At 41.9% G+C, this 17,838-nt stretch overlaps 1 protein-coding gene across 2 annotated transcripts in view; it reads left to right on the top strand.

Annotated features, from left to right (window-relative positions):
- TM7SF3 (transmembrane 7 superfamily member 3) overlaps positions 1 to 17,838 on the top strand; it is a 36,920-nt gene that overhangs the window by 7,517 nt on the left and 11,565 nt on the right. For both annotated transcript variants that reach the window (XR_009356751.1, XM_059185828.1), the window contains exons 2-6: positions 3,724 to 3,878; positions 5,317 to 5,467; positions 8,212 to 8,332; positions 9,058 to 9,229; positions 13,632 to 13,809. Coding sequence is in view for 1 of the 2 variants with exons in the window: in XM_059185828.1 (XP_059041811.1) it covers positions 3,724 to 3,878; positions 5,317 to 5,467; positions 8,212 to 8,332; positions 9,058 to 9,229; positions 13,632 to 13,809 (777 nt within the window). In the remaining variant the exon portion in view is untranslated. The remainder of the gene's footprint in view (positions 1 to 3,723; positions 3,879 to 5,316; positions 5,468 to 8,211; positions 8,333 to 9,057; positions 9,230 to 13,631; positions 13,810 to 17,838) is intronic.

The following is a 17,838-nucleotide window of genomic DNA, read 5'->3' as shown; positions in this document are numbered from 1 at the left end:
TCTCCATGTATTTTTGAGTTGCGATTTACTTACACCCCTGTGTGATAGGTTACGGGAAGATTAAGAAAACCTTGACACCAAGACTTAACTAGTTGATAGCTTTATTTATTTAAAGAGTTTTTATTTATTAGAGAGACAGAGAGTGCACCCACAAGCAAGGGGAGTGTCAGGTAGAGGGAGAAGCAGGCTTCTCACTGAGCAAGGAGCCTGATGTTGGGCTCTATCCTAGGACCCTGGGATCATGACCTGAGCCAAAGGCAGAGGCTTAACCCACTGAGCCACCTAGGCGCCCTGGGTAGAGTTTTTATTCAAGGTCTTTGTAATGGGGGATAAACATACAAGATTATCTGAACAGTTTCTAAGATATACTCAAAGGCAAATTAGTGAGAATTATAGAAATCTTGGACAGCCTTCACATATACATTTGAACCAGTTTTGATCACAGTACCCAATAGGCAGAACAGCTGGTCCATAAGAACTTCATAAATATTTGTCAAATAGAGAAAATGGGGAAGAAGAGGAGAAGACTTAAAAAAAAAAAAAGACTGAAAATATAACTAGAAAAGGCAGTGAAAAATAAAAAATGAGCTTAGTGCTTTGAACAGTTAAAGGATGGACAGTTAAAGGACCAATTAGTTCCTAGGAAAATAAACATACTGCTTTCAGATTGGCAGACTAGAATTTGTGGATATTTTTAAACCTTGGAAACTGAGGATAGATGGGACCAAAATTAAAGTATGATACATGCAGTATTTTTAGTGCCACTTAATGAGACTTACTTAATTTTATGTATAATTTGGTTCCCTAATAAAATAATCATGATGATGGGAAAGCCTGAAAAATGTAGAAGTGTTTTTCTTGTTTCCCTTTATAAAAAGGGACTTCCCTGTCCAGAGTCTATTAAATTCTTCCTAATATTTTTACCTCTGTTCTGGCTGGAGCTTAGTTTTACATAAAAGGTAAAATGTGGGCGCCTGTGTGGCTCAGTGGGTTAAGCCTCTGCCTTCCGCTCAGGTCATGATCTCAGGGTCCTGGGATCGAGTCCCGCATTGGGCTCTCTGCTTGGTTGGGAGTCGGCTTTCTCTCTCTCTCTCTCTGCCTGCCTATCTACTTACTTGTGATCTCTCTCTGTCAAATAAATAAATAAAATCTTTGGAAAAAAAAAAAAAAGATAGAACGTGTTTCTGCTTACATAATTGGGAGGAAATATACCATCTTCATTTGTCATTGTTGCCACTAATTAAAATTTTCCCTGGAGTTTCAGAAATTAAATTGTAGCCACCAGTAACTTTTTTTTCTATAATCAATTATAAAAAAAATAATGAAGGTAATATAACGGCATCACGAAGTTTGGGGAATTTAGGCAGAGTGAACTTTGATCTCAGCCTAGCTTTATTCATTTATTCTGTTCCACTTCTTGGTTAACCATTGTTCATAGTCTTTTTAAAATCATCCAGATGGAGTATTTGTGTTTAAAAAAAAAAAGGTGTTGGAAATTAGCCTGTTTGGGAAATAATACATAAGAATGAGTGTGAAGTTTAATGTCTGGAGTATTTTCCTTTACCACCCACTGACTCTAATTTCCTTCCAAAATAAAATGATAGTTCCACAGTGGGACTTACAATCTATTGTCAACTGTTTCATTTTATTTTATTTTATTTTATTTTAATATTTATTTATTTTGACAGATACCACAAGTAGGCAGGCAGGCAGAGAGAGAGGAGGAAGCAGGCTCCCTGAAGAGCAGAGAGCCCGATGCGGGACTCGATCCCAGGACCCTGGGATCACGACCCGAGCGGAAGGCAGAGGCTTTAACCCACTGAGCCACCCAGGCTCCCAACTGTTTCATTTTATTAAATTTAAATCTTTTTTTTCTATTTTTAGACTTGAAATCTGCCCCACCCCCACTCCTAAGGACTGCTTATGTAATGTGTGGGAGCTCCTCTGTTATTTCTGCAGAAAGATGCCAGCTACAGGGTAGAGGATGGGACGGGCATCCAGGATCACACACATAAAAGCAACCTATTTAGTAGATTGTTTGAGAATTGGGTTGATGAAAGAAAGAACTGGAGTGCAGGTGGGAGAAAGACACAGTGCGTGGATGACTAAAACACAAAGGGAGGCAAGCAGACAGATGACAAAGGCTTAGATGAGGTGTTGTAAAACTCGTGTGGACTTTGAACTTGATTCTTGAACCAAAAGTTCCTTTTTCCAGCATGCCCAGGGTTCAGGACTGCATGTGAAGTATATGGTGTAGGCACTGAGACATTTTTTGTCAGTGTTGATGGCACCTTCCTTTGCAAGCTAGGTAATAACAGACTCATTTGACAGATGAAGAAATAGAGCTTTAAGGGGATTAAGTAACCTGCCCAAGATCACACAGCTTATAACTGGTGGGATAAAATTGAAGCCCCCATATCCCTCTGGGCTGGGCTGACTTCAGAATTCACTAGATCAAGTTCTGTATTTAATATCAGTGTATTCATAATTGTTAGTGCTTTCTTAGGGTTGTTAAACCCTTAAATTCATGGGCTCTGTTTTTGTTTTTAAAGGTTTTATTTATTTGAGAGAGAGAAAGTGTGTGCAGGTACAAGGGGGAGGCGGGTCAGCGGCCCCAGGACCTGAGCAAGGCAGATGCTTACCCCATTGAGCCACCCAGGCACCCTGTTTTGTTTATTTAATAAAAAAGATTTGTTTTAAAGATTTTATTTATTTATTTTACAGAGAGAGATCATAAGTAGACAGAGAGGCAGGCAGAGAGAGAGAGAGGGAAGCAGGCTTTCTGCTGAACAGAGAGCCCGATGTGGGACTCGATCCCAGGACCCTGGGATCATGACCTGAGCCGAAGGCAGTGGCTTAACCCACTGAGCCACCCAGGCGCCCCTAAAGATTTTATTTATTTAACAGAGAGATACAAAGCGAGAGAAGGAACTCAAGTAATGGGAGAGGGAGAAGGGAGAAGCAGTCTTCCTGCCGAGCAGGGAGCCCAATTCGGGGCTCAATCCCAGGACTCTGGGATCATACCTGAACTGAAGGCAGAGGCTTAACAGCTGAGCCACCCAGGTGCCTCAAAATAAGCTCTATACCACGTGGGGCTTGAACTCATGACCATGAGACCAGGAGTCACATGCTTTACTGACTGAGCCAGCCAGGCACTGCCTGGGGCTCTGTTTTGACTGGAATTGTTAAGGCTGCTTACAACGGGGAATGTTCTGGCTCTGGGCACTGGGCATCTAAGGCATCCTGAATACTCTTTTTTAAAAAAAAAATATTTTATTTATTTATTTGACAGAGATTACAAGTAGGCAGAGAGGCAGGCAGAGAGAGAGGAGGAAGCAGACTCCCTGCTGAGCAGAGAGCCTGATGCGGGGCTCCATCCCAGGACCCTGGGATCATGACCTGAGCTGAAGGCAGAGGCTTTAACCCACTGAGCCACCCAGGCGTCCCCTGAGTACCCAGGTGCCCCCTGAGTACTCTTTTGTTCGAATCTTTCAAAACACCTATCTTAGGTGTTTTAGTGCTTTAGTGCTCAGTTACACAATTGAGTAGCTGCTTCCCCTTCTTAAGCTTAACTGTCCTCATCAGTAAAAGAGGGGCAGCAATAATTATCTCCCCAGGTTTTTCTCAGGATTAAATTAAGAATGCATGTATGCTTATGTCTGTGATTTCTACAAGTTGATTTTACAGGTATAATGTCACAATGAAACGTTTCTCCCATGGCAGGTCTTCTTGAATTTTCCGTAGGGAAGTTTAGATACTTCACGCTCAACAGACCCTCTCCAGAGGATGCCATTTTGCGTCATATTTCCAGCAATGCATCTTTCCTTATTTTCCAGATACACTCACAGTATCAGAATACAACAATTTCTTTTACTAAGGTAAGTACGGAGAGTTATTTCTTTAAACACCATTTCCAAATTTGGGGGTCTTGTATTTAGTAGAAACATGAGAATTTGATGCCTCTTTATGTGTGACTTTATGTCCTTCAAAGAAAAAAATCAAGATTGGAGCCTGTCAAGTAGGTGGTTTAGACTGGCTAAGACGTGTGCATCTCAGGCCTTTCTTGAGTGTGGTGACCTCTGACTTAAAGAGGGGGTGAGCAAGTGCCATGTTTCAGAGTAGGGTGGTCTTTACCGTCTCCTGGTCGCAGTTAAGCTTTTCTTGTGATTTCTCACCATTTTTAATTTCTCTTCTGGATCTTTAATGATTTTTACCTCTGCATATGTTTTAGTAGGTTTCCATCCTTGTTCAGCCATATAGTGTTTATGGAGTTTAAATATAAAAATATATATTTATATTATATAATAATTTATGTAATATGACAGTTATAGGTCAGTTTTTTTTTTTTTTTTAAAGATTTTATTTATTTATTTGACAGAGGGAGAGAGATCACAAGTAGGCAGAGAGACAGGCACAGAAAGGGGGGAAGCAGGCTCCCTGCTGAGCAGAGAGCCCCATGCGGGTCTCAATCCCAGGACCCTGAGGTCATGACCTGAGCTGAAGGCAGAGGCTTAACCCACTGAGCCACCCAGGCGCCCCATATAGCCCAGTTTTTTAAAGAAACTTTCTAGAACATGAATTCTTTAGGGGTGGGGCTCATGTTTTTGTTTTCATAATGATAAAGTTAATTTGTATATTGGACCTACAAGATGGAGTCTGCCTCAGTGGCCTGCTCCATGTCACAAATCTAAACCTGAGTTAGCTTGTACTTACCGGGAAACACCTGTCCAGGAAACCTAACATGACAGTCACCATCCTCCAACTCTGCTCTAGTTCCTTTACGAACCATAGAGAGTAGGACCTGCTCTCCTTCCTTATAAGGAAATTCCTGACCTCCTAGCCAATTTTGTCCCGTTTCTGTTTCACTTTTTCTAACACCGTACAACTCACTGTTGCCCCAGATCCCTCAGCTGCTTCTTCACTGCTTCTAAGGCACTACACTGCCCTAATCTGTGGGTTGTTTTTCCTTGACACCAAAAGGACACCAATAAAGGACACTTTACTGAATTGTTTCAGTGTTGTCATTTGACTGTAGTCTTAGTACTTGACATAGTGAATCTTAATTTGGGGAATTGGAAAAATTGGGAATTAAACTGTGCGTCTCCTATTCCTATCAAAGATCGTGTATTGAAATAGTTCTTTGTGCATATGTGTGAGCATCTGCGTGTAGAGATGAATTCTTTTAAGGAAGGTCTGTGTTTCTTCCTTCTTGTTTTGAGAAGGTTTGGAATAGGACATACAGACGAAATCCAGCCTAGAGTTGAAATATTTTGCTCAACTCCCTATTCACAATGACTCTCTTCTACCTTATTGCAGACTCTCCTTCACAATACCTCAGGAACAGGCACTGACAAAGGACTGGTTTTCATTCTTAGACCAGAGCAGAGTATGTGCACTTGGCACTTGGAGACTTTAGATGCTGAGCCTGTCCAAAACATGGCCATCCCACTCTCCTATTCAGAAAGAGGTAACCTTTCTATCTTCGACTTCCTATTGACTCTCCAGAATGTGGAACTTATTTATGAAAACTTAAGGGAAACTGTAATCCTTGTAAAAGTATTGATTGCAAATACAGTATATTGAATCAAAGATTTTTAACAGCAGGGGAGCCAAAGAATTACATGGTGATTGAAAGCCCAGGTAGGGGTGTTGGAGAATGCAGTTATTAACCCCCCCAAAATTTAAGGAGGCCTTGGAGAAGCAGGAACAAAGGCAAAACACAGTTCTGAACACTTTACCAGGCAGAAGAAGGCATGGTAGAAGAACTGAGAGTATTTGGAGAATGGCAGAATGGGGGGTGTGGCTGAAGCCTGGAGTGTGAAGGGCCTTGTATGTAATTTGAGGTTTGTATTCTATTCTGAAGGAACATAAAGAATTTTGAAGCAGAGGAATGCTATGCATTTCCTCTGTCAGAAAGTTAACTCTAGAAGCGGTGTGGGGAGTGTTGTGGAGCAGGCATAGCAGGGTCAGGACTCAGCTCACCTTTAAGGGCTCAGAGTGAGAAAATGGAGGGTGGCACTGATGAGACACAGTGACCGGTGGTTATGGATTATAAAGGGAAGAGCATAGGCTTCCGATTTGGGCTGCAAGGAGATAGTGATGCAAAATAGGGTTGAGAGAGAGTTGTGGTGCTGGGCAGTTTATGCGATCCAGATGGGAAAGACGGTGACTTTGGTTTAGGACACAAGGAATCTGAGATGCTATAGGACATCTGGGTGGAAATGTGTAGTAGGGAGTTTCAGGGCATGGAGTGGAGACCTGAGGTTAGATATCCACCTGCAAGGTTCTGAGTAAAAGCCATGGCAGCGAGTAAGATTGTCCAGGCATATACTCAGAGATTTAGGGGGAAAAACAACAGCAGATACTTTCATAGTGCCTACCACATGTCAGGCACTGTTTCTGGGCGATGCTAACTGCTGAGGAATTAGCATACGACTAAGGAGGAGTCAGGCCGATAAGAGAAGAGCCCAGAGGTTCTGCTTTAAGTAAGGAGTGTAAATAGTGTGTTGTAGAGAGGTTAAGGAAGTGACTGAAAGTGTCCATGTGATAGTGCAGTGAAGGGTGGCCTTTAGGGAGAGTCATTTTAGTGGCACAGTGGGGATGAAAACTTGATTACGGTGATTGAGGAATAAAGGTGAGCTGAGGGTATTTAGACTACTCTTACACAGTGTTCTAGGGAGCAAAAGGTAATGACCTGGTAGAAAACCACAGACTTTGGGTTTTCATCAAGGATAGTGTACAAAGAAGAATTAGAGTAGAGCTTCCATTGCAATCCATATCATTTTCTCGGGTGTAGTAAAGATTTGTAAATGTAGGAGAAGGAGAGTGTGGAAGAAGATGGAGACAGATATGCATGTTGGGTTTCTCCATTCCAGATCTGGCCAGGGGGCATCCACCACCAGAATTCCAACAATTGATGGAAACCAGGACCCAACTGTGGAATGATTGCATGAGTGTATCAAGTTGAGATCTTGAAGATCTTTAAATTGATTTACCAGATAAGATCTGTCTTATCTTAACCTTTCCACTTGGGTCTATCTAGACAGTTGTTTGCATAGAATCGAACGCATGTTATGTGACTTCTCTAAGTTTTGTCACGCTTAAGGTCATGAATAGGATTCCTAATAAGAAAAGAAGAGCTGTTTTAACCACATTATTAAGAGGATGAAGTACCTAAAATTTGTATTAAATTTCCAAATGCTATTCCAGTACATGGTCTTGGGAGTCTTTTGAGGTCTTTTTTATTTTTACTCTTTTATGTGCACAAAGACTCCTCCAACACTGAGGGTGATGTCATCTTTCTAACAGTTTAAAGGAGCATGTGAAAAGTAGACACCCCTTTCTTTACTGCCAGTGGAGTTCCTTTTCTCTTTGGCACTGTTTTTTCCCTTCTGTCCCTGGATTCTTAAGCTCTTTTTATGGGATCACAGACCCCCCCCCCCCAAAATCTAATAAAAATCTCTCACCTTAAGAAATGCATGCATTCAGGGTGCCTGGGTGGCTCAGTGGGTTAGGGCCCCTGCCTTCGGCTCAGGTCATGGTCCCAGGGTTCTGGGATCTAGCCCTGAATTGGGCTCTATGCTCAGCGGGGAGCCTGCTTCCTCCTCTCTCTTTGCCTGCCTCTCTGCCTACTTGTGATCTCTGTCAAATAAATAAATAAAATCTTAAAAAAAAAGAAAAAAAAAAGAAATGCATGCATTCAACCTTTGGCATACAATTTCAAGGTGTTCATGGGACCTCCAAAGCCCATTTTTGGATACCAGCTTAAGAATGTCCATCTCCAGACCTTTTCAACTCTAGAGCAGGGTTGACAAACACAGACCATAAGTCAAATCCAGCCTCTGCCTGTTTTGTACATAAAATTTTACTAGAAACAGCGACGTTCCTTTGCTTACATTTTGCCTATGGCTGCTTTCGTGCCTCGAGGGCAAGGCTGAGTGGTTGCCGCAGAAACCATCTGGTGTGTGAAGCCTAAAATATTCACCATTTTACCCTTTACAGAAAGGCTTGCTGACCTCTGTTCCAGAGCCCTCAACCTCAGTCAAGTTTTTCCTCTTTAACCTCAGTTCATGAAGTAGTTACAAAACCAGAAGCTCTATTATATTTAAGTCCTAAATGGAAAGTTCTTACAAGAGTAGAGTTCTGTTTTTCTGAGTACAATGTGAATGTAGAAGGATTCTGTGTTGAGTAACTTCCTTATTTTTCATACAGATCCTGTCCCTGGAGGCTGTAATTTGGAGTTTGATTTAGATATTGATCCCAACATTTACTTAGAATATAATTTCTTTGAAACAACTATTAAATTTGCCCCAGCAAACCTAGGCTATGCAAGGTATGTCTATCTTCCTATCTCCTAAAACTGCTTATAGGACATCCATGAGTAGCTGTTGTATTGATTCAGTGAACTCCCCAAATCCATGGTTCTCTTTACGGAAATGGTTTAATTTTTTTTGGAACGGAGGTCATTTCAGCGTTGTAAGTAATAGTTGATCTGTCACAATTAATATTGTCTCCCTCCATCCTTAGAAAGAGCTAGATGTTGAGTTTCTGTTGTGAGCTTAGAAGTACATTTAGTTTCTGTAGAGTTTTGAATATAGAAAGCATTCTGAAACCATGAAACACCCTGTATTTTTTTTAAGGATTTTGTTATTTTAATTAAAACTCTGCCTTAGTTTCTACTTTGATAGTAATGGTAGCTAACATTGAGTAACACTTCAATGCTGTCTGTGTATCATCCGTAGTGTTCTTGGTCACTGAATCCTGACAGTTTTCTTAAGAAGGGGTGGTGGTGCTTCTACCGAGTGGCGCCCAAGGGTCATTGAGATGAAGTGACATGCTCATGTCCACACAGCTAACAAACGGCAAAGCTGGCATGTCCCTCTGGGCCTAACATGAACATGCGGTTATTTCACCATACTCCCCCTCAGTAGCTTCCTTTTAGTCGTAATGCCAAAATTGGAATGGATGCAGAAGTTTGAAATTTGAGCTTTTGGTTCCTTTTATAGATGGGACATGCATCACAAGAGATTGATGTTCAGTTTTGTTGGTTGACTTTAGAGGCACAAATCCTCTGCCGTGTGACATTGGGACGGGCCGGGACTCTAGGTGGAGGTTGCTGTATGATGTCTATCAGTATTTTCTGCCCGAGAATGACCTCAGCCAGGAGGGTTTGCTAAAGCATCTGCAGAGGATGGCAGAGGTGCCTCAGGTGAAGGCCAATGCAATCAAGGTAAATCTGATTCTTACCATTTGTGTGGCCGAGGCTGTGGCCCTATTGTCAGAGTCGAGAAAGGAAGAAGCTCCTCTTCCTTTACTGTTCCTTGGTCTTTCTGGGATTCTCACTTTATTCTCTTTCATTCTGTTATCATATCTGTTACGATGTCACTATGCTAGTGATATCCCCAAGTAATGTTGGCTTTTGAGGAGGTGCATGTAAATTATGTTATGTTTTAATTGCTGTCACATACATGACCTGGTCATCTTCAGCTACAGATGGAAGTGATTTTTTCTTTGTATTCCCATAACTATTATATAAAAACTTTTGGCAAGTATAGAAGTTACAGTGTCTTTTAAAAAACAAGGAGAAACTGTCTCAGGATATACACATTGTCATTAATATTTACTTATTTATTTATTTAAAAGATTTTTGTTTTTATTTATTTTAGGGAGAGAGAGTGTAGATGTGCATGTGGAGAGAGGAGATGGGTAGAGGGGCAGAAGGGGAGGGAGAGGGACTGGCAGACGTCATGCTGAGTGCAAAGCCCCATGTGGGGCTCAATCTCATGACCTGGAGATCAGGACCTGAGCCAAAACCTGCTTAACTCACTGAGCCACCCAGGGGCCCCTGACATTAATATTTAAGCCCAAACTCAGAAGTCTCTAACTTGAAGCAGAAGTTTTCTCTGACCTTTGGAAGCCCTGTAAATTCTTGGAATACCAAGTGTGGGGTATGGGCCAGCAGCATTGGTAACACCTGCGAGTTTGTTAGAATTGTAGACTCTTTGGCTCTACCCCGACCTACTGAATCAGAAGTTGCATTTTGAGGGCCCCAGGTGATTCCTATGCATATTAAAATTTGAGATTCATGCTATAGATGATTTTTGTGGAGGGCAGGATTTATGTCTTAAAAAGTACTTGATAGCAGTCTAATAATATAGAAGTTCATCCTTCAGTCTAATGGTTTATGGGTATAGTTTTTCTAGACTACTCTGATTCTTCTAGAAGGTTGATAGGTTACCAGATTTTATAGGAAGCAGTGGCCTTTGTGATTAGCCTAGGCCCTCAGTCTATTGCAGAGCAAGATCTCATTTTATCGTCTTGTCACCTAGGATGTCATGGTCATATGCTAAGAAGGAGCCTTACACAAGAAAACTCATTGTGCTTATTCACAATGGAAGCTCTTTTGGACAAGTTTACCGGTTGCCTTTTTACGTAGAAAATTTTGAAGATCATTTTATTTTATTCTCATGAAGAATGTAAGAATCATATACTTTATAACTTTCAGGGAAGAGTTAGAATTTTGTATGCCAGAGTTGAGGGAAACCCTCGTTGACTAATGAGGGCATGTTGAAAAGAGTCAGAGCCTGTTTAAAGAGGCTTGCCCTGACCAACTTTGGGGCAGTTCAGTCATCAAAAAGAGTAATGATTGGTTATAAGTTTTGAATAAATAAAAATAAGCCCATATATGGGGCACCTGGGTGGCTCAGTGGGTTAAAGCCTCTGCCTTCGGCTCAGGTCATGATCCCAGGGTCCTGGGATCGAGTCCCACATCGGGCTCTCTGCTCAGCAGGGAGCCTGCTTCCTCCTCTCTCTTTCTGCCGGCCTCTCTGCCTACTTGTGATCTCTGTCTGTCAAATAAGTAAATAAAATCTTCAAAAAAAAAAAAAAAAAGAATTACATGTGATGACTTTATTAAAAAAAAAAGTCCATATAAATACTAATGAAAGGGGGAAAAAAGAGAAAAAGAAAACTCCTCAGTTGCCAACATTGGCGGAGACTCCTGTACCAAGTTACTCTGGAAATCAATACAGGGGAGGAATTTATGCTGTGTTTCCAGAAAGAGGCCCTGTAATTCATCCTTCTGGATGAGAGAAGGCTCTTCATGGAAGAGTGCCAGCCAGTAGATGTAGAAGGAATAATAGGATGAGAAAATCACCATATTCCACCCTCAGTGAAATAAGTCAGGCAAGGATCAGCAGGATCAACGACTGCTGGGGAACAGGATAGTCTCAGCATGCTCAGATTAATTCTATTTGCAAAGGAAAAACTTACTTTTGGAATGGAATGATTTGATGGTCTTGGTCTTATCTATATGGTCTGTGGGGTTCACTGATAGTGGGTAGCTGGCCTTATGTGCTCATATGACTCCATCTGACATCGTCATGACCACCTGTGAAATGTTCTAGCAAAACATGTTTAACCTGAATTCAGTCCACTGGAGTTGCTGTTTATAGGATTACATGGGTTTAAAGAATAAGTTGGACACCTTGAGCATATCCAGACTGTGGAATGTTCTATAAGGCAACTGCTCTTTTTTTTCTTTCTTTTTTTTTTTTTAAAGATTTTATTTTTATTTTAAGAGAGAGTGTGAGCTGGCGTTGGGGGGTAAGGGGCAGAGGAGAGGCCAGAGAGGATCTTAAGCAGCTCCAGCACTGAGTGTGAAGGCCATCGAGGGGCTCAATTTCACAACCATGAGATCACAACCTGAGCTGAAACCAGGAGTTGAAGGCTGAATTGTACCACCTAGGCGCCCTTTAAGATTTTATTTTTAGTAATTTCTGTACCCAACCTGTGACTTGAACTTACAACCATGAGATCTAGAATCACAGGCTTTACCAACTGAGCCAGCCAGGTGCCCCTGTAAGATAGGTGCTCTGGGGGTGCCTAGGTGGCTCAGCACGTTAAACAACGGACTCTTAATTTCGACTCAGGTCATGATCTCAGGGTTATGAGATTGAGCCCTATATTGGGCTCTGCACTGAGCATGGAGCCTACTTAACATTCTTCTCTCCCTCTCCGCCCCACAATAAAAAAGCAAACAGAAAAAGACAACTGCTCTTAATCTCTTTAAGAATCATTGGTGGGGGGGGCGCCTGGGTGGCTCAGTGGGTTAAGCCTCTGCCTTCGGCTCAGGTCATGATCTCAGGGTGCTAGAATCGAGCCCCGCATCCGGCTCTCTGCTCGGCAGGGAGCCTGCTTCCTCCTCTCGCTCTGCCTGCCTCTCTGCCTACTTGCGATCCCTCTCTCTGTCAAATAAATAAATCAAATCAAAAAAAAAAAAAAAAAGAATCATTGGTGGGGCACCTGGGTGGCTCATTGAGTTAAAACCTCTCCCTTCGGCTCAGGTCATGATCCCAGGGTCCTGGGATCAAGCCCCACAAAAGGTTCTCTGTTCAGCAGGGAGCCTGCTTCCCCCTTCTCTCTGTCTGCCTCTCTGCCTACTTGTGATCTCTGTCTGTCAAATAAATAGATAAAATCTGGGACGCCTGGGTGGCTCAGTTGGTTAAGCAGCTGCCTTTGGCTCAGGTCATGATCCCAGGGTTCTGGGATTAAGTCCCGCTTTGGGCTCCTTGCTTGGCCGGGAGCCTGCTTCTCTCTTTGCCTCTGCCTGCCTTTCTGCCTGCTTGTGTGTACTCTCTCTGGCAAATAAATAAACTCTTAAAAAAAATAGATAAAATCTTAGAAAAAAAAAAAGAATCATTAGGTGGGTGGGAGAGAGTGATGGGTAGGACTGTCCTAGATATCGGAGGTAAACAGCATGCATAAAATGGTTGGATTTTGGTTAAGGGGGAAAAAGCTATGAAAGACATTGTAGGGGCATGTTTCTTCTATTACATATATTACCTTCCTAAAAACAACCTTTAAAATGGAAGGTTTTTTTGTTTTTTGGGTTTTTTTGAATTTATTTTTATTTGAGAGAGAGCATGAGAGGGAAGAAGGTCGGAGGGGAGAAGCAGACTCCCCGTGGAGCTGGGAGCCCAATGCAGGACTCTATCCCAGGACTCCAGGATAGTGACCTGAGCTGAGGGCAGTTGCCTAACCAACTGAGCCACCCGGGTGTCCCTAAAATGGAAGTTTTGAAGTGAAGAACCACGCATAACAACTTGCATGGAATGTTTTCTTATTGCAGAGTCTGTTGACAAAGATAGCTGGGTCCTCTCCACAAGATGTTAATAAACACTTGTCTGCTGGCAGTTCGTAGCTAGTAGTAATAGCTAACATTTGTTGAACACTTACTCTGTGCCAAGCATTGTGCTGAGAACTGAGGAAAGAAGGACTAGGGAGCAAGATAAATGCAGTTCTTGCTGTTGTGTTGTTTACAATCTAGTAGACGACAGGAATTTTTTAAAAATTTTGTCCTGATAGTGTTTACACTTTATATCTTATTTTACTTAAATTGTTACCATTTGATGCTGTGCAAAATCTTTAGAAGCATTTTGTATAAGAACTTGCTTATATTAGCACATATAACTATAACTGTGCAGGACAGTTGTTTGAGAGAGCTAACTGGATTGGTATATATTTTAAACAAGAATTATAATATAATTTAATATCACCTGTAGGTGGGATTATAATAGAATAGCTTTTTAAAAAAAATCTGAACACTAATCACACATTATTTTTGGCTTCAGGTGGTTACCCTAACAGCTAATGATAAGCCACGTGTTTCCTTTTCCTCTCTCCGAGGACAAGGTGTCATTTATAATGTCATTGTTCGGGATCCACTTCTCAATACATCTGCCGCGTATGTTCCTGTTCACACGTACGCTTGCCACTTTGAGGCCACGGAGGGTAATTGTTCTTCCCTTGGTGAGTATGTGGATTTAAACTTCGAAAATTTCTTCTTTGGCTTTGCAGATTGAGGTCAACCAATCCAGAACTTAAGAAGATTAAAAAATGCTTTTGTCTGGTCTTCATTCATTCAGCAAAGGCCTTTTGAGCCCCTCTGTTGTTCCACTCTCTGTTTTAGGCACAGGGATATAGCAGTGGAGCAAACAGACAAAATACCCGCCGTCCTGGAACTTATGTTTTAGCAGGGGCGATGAGACAGACAAGATAAATTTGTAAAATATTCATCATGTGAGAAACTGCTGAGTGCTAAGAAGCAAGCATGAAGTAGGAAAGGTGGGTAATAAGCAAGTGACCGTGAGGGAGGAAGTTTGAGAGCGACCACAGCCGAGGTGGAAAAGCTAACCTTTAGGTGGAGACGGGAGGCACAGCGGGGAGCCCTGCCCGCCTCTGGGCTGTAGTGCCTGCAGAGGGAACAAAGACCCTCGGCAAGGAGCCTTGCTGGAGGAGGGGGAGAGGTGCAGCCTGCTGGGTCTCGGCTGGGTGGAAGCTCCTATTCAGAGTGAAATGGAAAGGCAGGGAGGGTTGAAGCACAGAGTGCGGTCTGGCTCCTGTTTTGATGGGATCACTGGGCTGCTTTTCTGAGAAAAGTCAGGGGCAAGAAGAGGAACAGAGATGGATCAGACTATCTGGTAATTTCCGGTGAGAGAGGACAGTGGTTTGATTGAAAGGACAGTGGTTTGGATAGGATGGTGGTAGTGGAGGTGTGGCAAGATCATTCTGTGTGTGTGTTTAACATTTTATTCTGAAATAGTTTCACAGAAATGATGCAAAAACACGAAGAATTTCTGTGTAATCTTTACTCATATTCCTCAAATGTGAACATGTTACACTTTGCTTTTTCTTCTTTGTGTTAGCGTGCACGCTCTCCATATGTATGTGCTCAGATACTACTCTCTCTGAGCCACTTGAGAGTAAGTTGCAGGCATAGACATTTTTCCCTTAAATATTTCTATTTTTTTCTTATGTAATCATAGTAAAAATGATCATATTCACAGAAATAACTTTGATGCAGTACTATTATTTAACCTATAGACGTCACTGAATTTCACTAGTTATTCCACTGATGTCCTTTATAAAAAAACTGTCACGTGTTACATTTAACTGACTTGTCTCTTTAGTGTTCTGTAATCTGGAACAATTCCTCAGTCTGGTTTTGTCTTTTAAGACCTTGACCTTTTTGAGGAGTATAGGCTCACTTTTTAGAACATCCTTCAGTTTGGGTATATCTGATGTTTCCTCATGATTAAATTCACATGATGCATTTTTGGTGGGAATACAAAAAAATGATATTGTAACCTTCTTAGGAGGCATTAGATATCTATTTCTCCCATGACTCATGGTGATAACCTTGAATATTTGGTTAGTGTTATGCCCGAGTTTTCGCGTCTGAGAGACCACCCAGCTTAAGCTTGGGCCCAAGTATACCCCGCATAGCGGAGTAGGGACTTGGACCCCGAGCTTAGTCAAGGCAGGGGAATTTATGGGTCGTTACAAGAGGCTGGGGGGGAGGAGAGAATTTACTAAAGCAGGGTGGGGGTTTCTGGAACCAAAGCAGGGTGGGGCTTCCTTGAACTAAAAGTAAAGTAGGGGAAAGTTCAGCCCTTGGGTACAGGGGTCTGAGATGGCTGTACTTATGCTAAGGCTAAACCTGAGGTGGGATGGCCTTAATTTTTCTCGGCCTCCACAGTTAGGGGTGTTTCAAGGGAGTGCTGGGATAAGCCTTCCTGGAGTATGTTCAAGAACAAGTAAGAGGAAAGAAATTGGAGAAGAGTCCAGATAGCACTTTCCAGGAGTTTTGCTCTAAAGAATAAAGTCCATTGTGTTCGGGGACAAGGCTTCCTTCTTCAGTAGAGCTGTATCCCATCTGTCTTCCATTGCCATGCTCAGGATCCTGGAGAGTTACAATGTAGGAAACCCAGGCAGTTATATGTTCTGCATTTTTTGCTGGTAGACTTAACCTAGGTTCCTCTAGGCCCCTTCCCTTGAGCCCTTCTGCACCAGAGCCTCCCCCAGTCCGAAAGCCCTTCTCCCCTGGGTTTCCATCTCTGTGTATTAGTTGAGGAGAAAGGGAGCTCTGATCCTATTCCTTCAACCTAGAGTTGACTACTCCTGGTGATGTTGGTCCTATTGTTGCTTTCATTTTCAAGCTTGATGTGTATGAGGACATTTTTCCTGAGGTTGGAGTAGGGAGGAGGTATCCACATTGCCTTTTAATTAAAACCTTGGCCCTACGTATCATAACCTAGGTGATACTGTGATGAATAAAGACTCTACTAGGACTGTCTTCTGTCCTTCCAGACCATCACCCCTTTGTCTTCATTGCCCCCTAAAGTGCCCCTTTTGTCTTGAGAATTGTCTCTAGATTCTACTTCTTATGAAACCTGCCATCTGGTTTTTCCTGTATCATTTTTTCCTGTCCTTTCCTGGTTCTGTGATTGGGGTTTCCATTTAGTTCCTCCTTGTTGTCTGGTATCATGGAAGCAAGCTAACTGTGTGTCTGTTTTTATTGGGTTGGAAGATCTTGCTAACCTTGCTGGAAACTGCCACTAGATTTTCATTAGAAAAACACTATCCCAGCAGACTCCATGCTTGTGGTATAAAGATTAAATCATAGAACAACAATCAGCCACAGTTCTTAAATAAGCAGAATGTGGCGTCTTATCTTTTGTTTCGTCTTTCTTTTGGGTGCTTTGTTCTCAGAAAAGCTGCTGCGTGGGTATATATCATGTCCTGCAAATTCTGGTCTTCTGCCTTGTGTTTCTTATTTCAATGTAGGTCTTCCTGGTATCTCTATCTGAGCACTCTTAGGTGTTTTTTTTTTTTTTTTAAAGATTTTATTTATTTATTTGTCAGAGAGCGAGCGAGAGCGAGCACAGGCAGACAGAGTGGAAGGCAGAGTCAGAGGGAGAAGCAGGCTCCCTGCGGAGCAAGGAGCCCGATGTGGGACTCGATCCCAGGATGCTGGGATCATGACCTGAGCCGAAGGCAGCTGCCCAAACAACTGAGCCACCCAGGCGTCCCGTTTTAAGATTTTATTTATTTATCTGAGAGAGAGACAGTGAGAGAGAGCATAAGAGGTGAGAAGGTCAGAGGGAGAAGCAGACTTCCCATGTTGCTGGGAGCCTGATGCGGGACTCGATCCTGGGACTCCGGGATCCTGACCTGAGCCCAAGACAGTTGCTTAACCAACTGAGCCACCCAGGTGCCCCCACTCTTAGGTGTTTTATGTGTTTTGATCTATGGTTACATTGTAACATTTTCCACATGAGCTTGTATAGGTGTTTTGTTTTTGTTTTTAGTTCAGGGATTATTTTTTTCTGTTTATCTCAAAGGAGGCATGATGGTGAATTTAGTGTATTTTTCTCTTTGGTTAGTTGTATCTTTTGGTTCACGTTATTTATATTTGAGTTGGTGCCTATTAAGGGCCATGAGATTTGGGATTCGTTGGCATCATGAGGTATATTGTGCTTGATTGTTAGTTATAATGTTACATTTTTTTCAGAAGCAATATGTATAATGAATATGGGCAGTGATTTGTTCATGTGTGACTTATGGTGTAGTACATGTTCTTTTATTTTAATGTGAGTTTCAGTTAAGATTTTTTATGGTGAAGAACTTCAAAGAACCTTCATATACTAATTTTTCAGCATTAATGATTTTGATTCATGGTTTTGATTTCAGCTATATACCCACCCGAGTTTTGGCCTCCTAGTGCTTCTTTATTACTGATTTTTTTTTTTTTTTAATAGCAAATCTGTGGCCATCATTTTGTTCACAAAATTTCAGTGTGTATGCACATACTTGTGTGTGTGTGTGTGTGTGTGTGTGATATAGGCACAGTAATCACTGACGCAAGTTTCAGTGAAAAATACCAAAGACAATTCCCTAATATACCATCAAATTAACAGCCAATATTTACATTTTCCCAGTCATCCCAATTGTTTTTCTGTTTTTTGTTTTTTGTTTTTTTAAATTTGAATCAGGTTT

Source organism: Mustela lutreola, chromosome 8 (genome assembly GCF_030435805.1).
Source record: "Mustela lutreola isolate mMusLut2 chromosome 8, mMusLut2.pri, whole genome shotgun sequence".
Lineage (NCBI taxonomy): Eukaryota > Metazoa > Chordata > Mammalia > Carnivora > Mustelidae > Mustela > Mustela lutreola.
The sequence above is the reverse complement of the archived record's forward strand: the minus strand, read 5'-3'. Positions and strand labels throughout refer to the sequence as shown.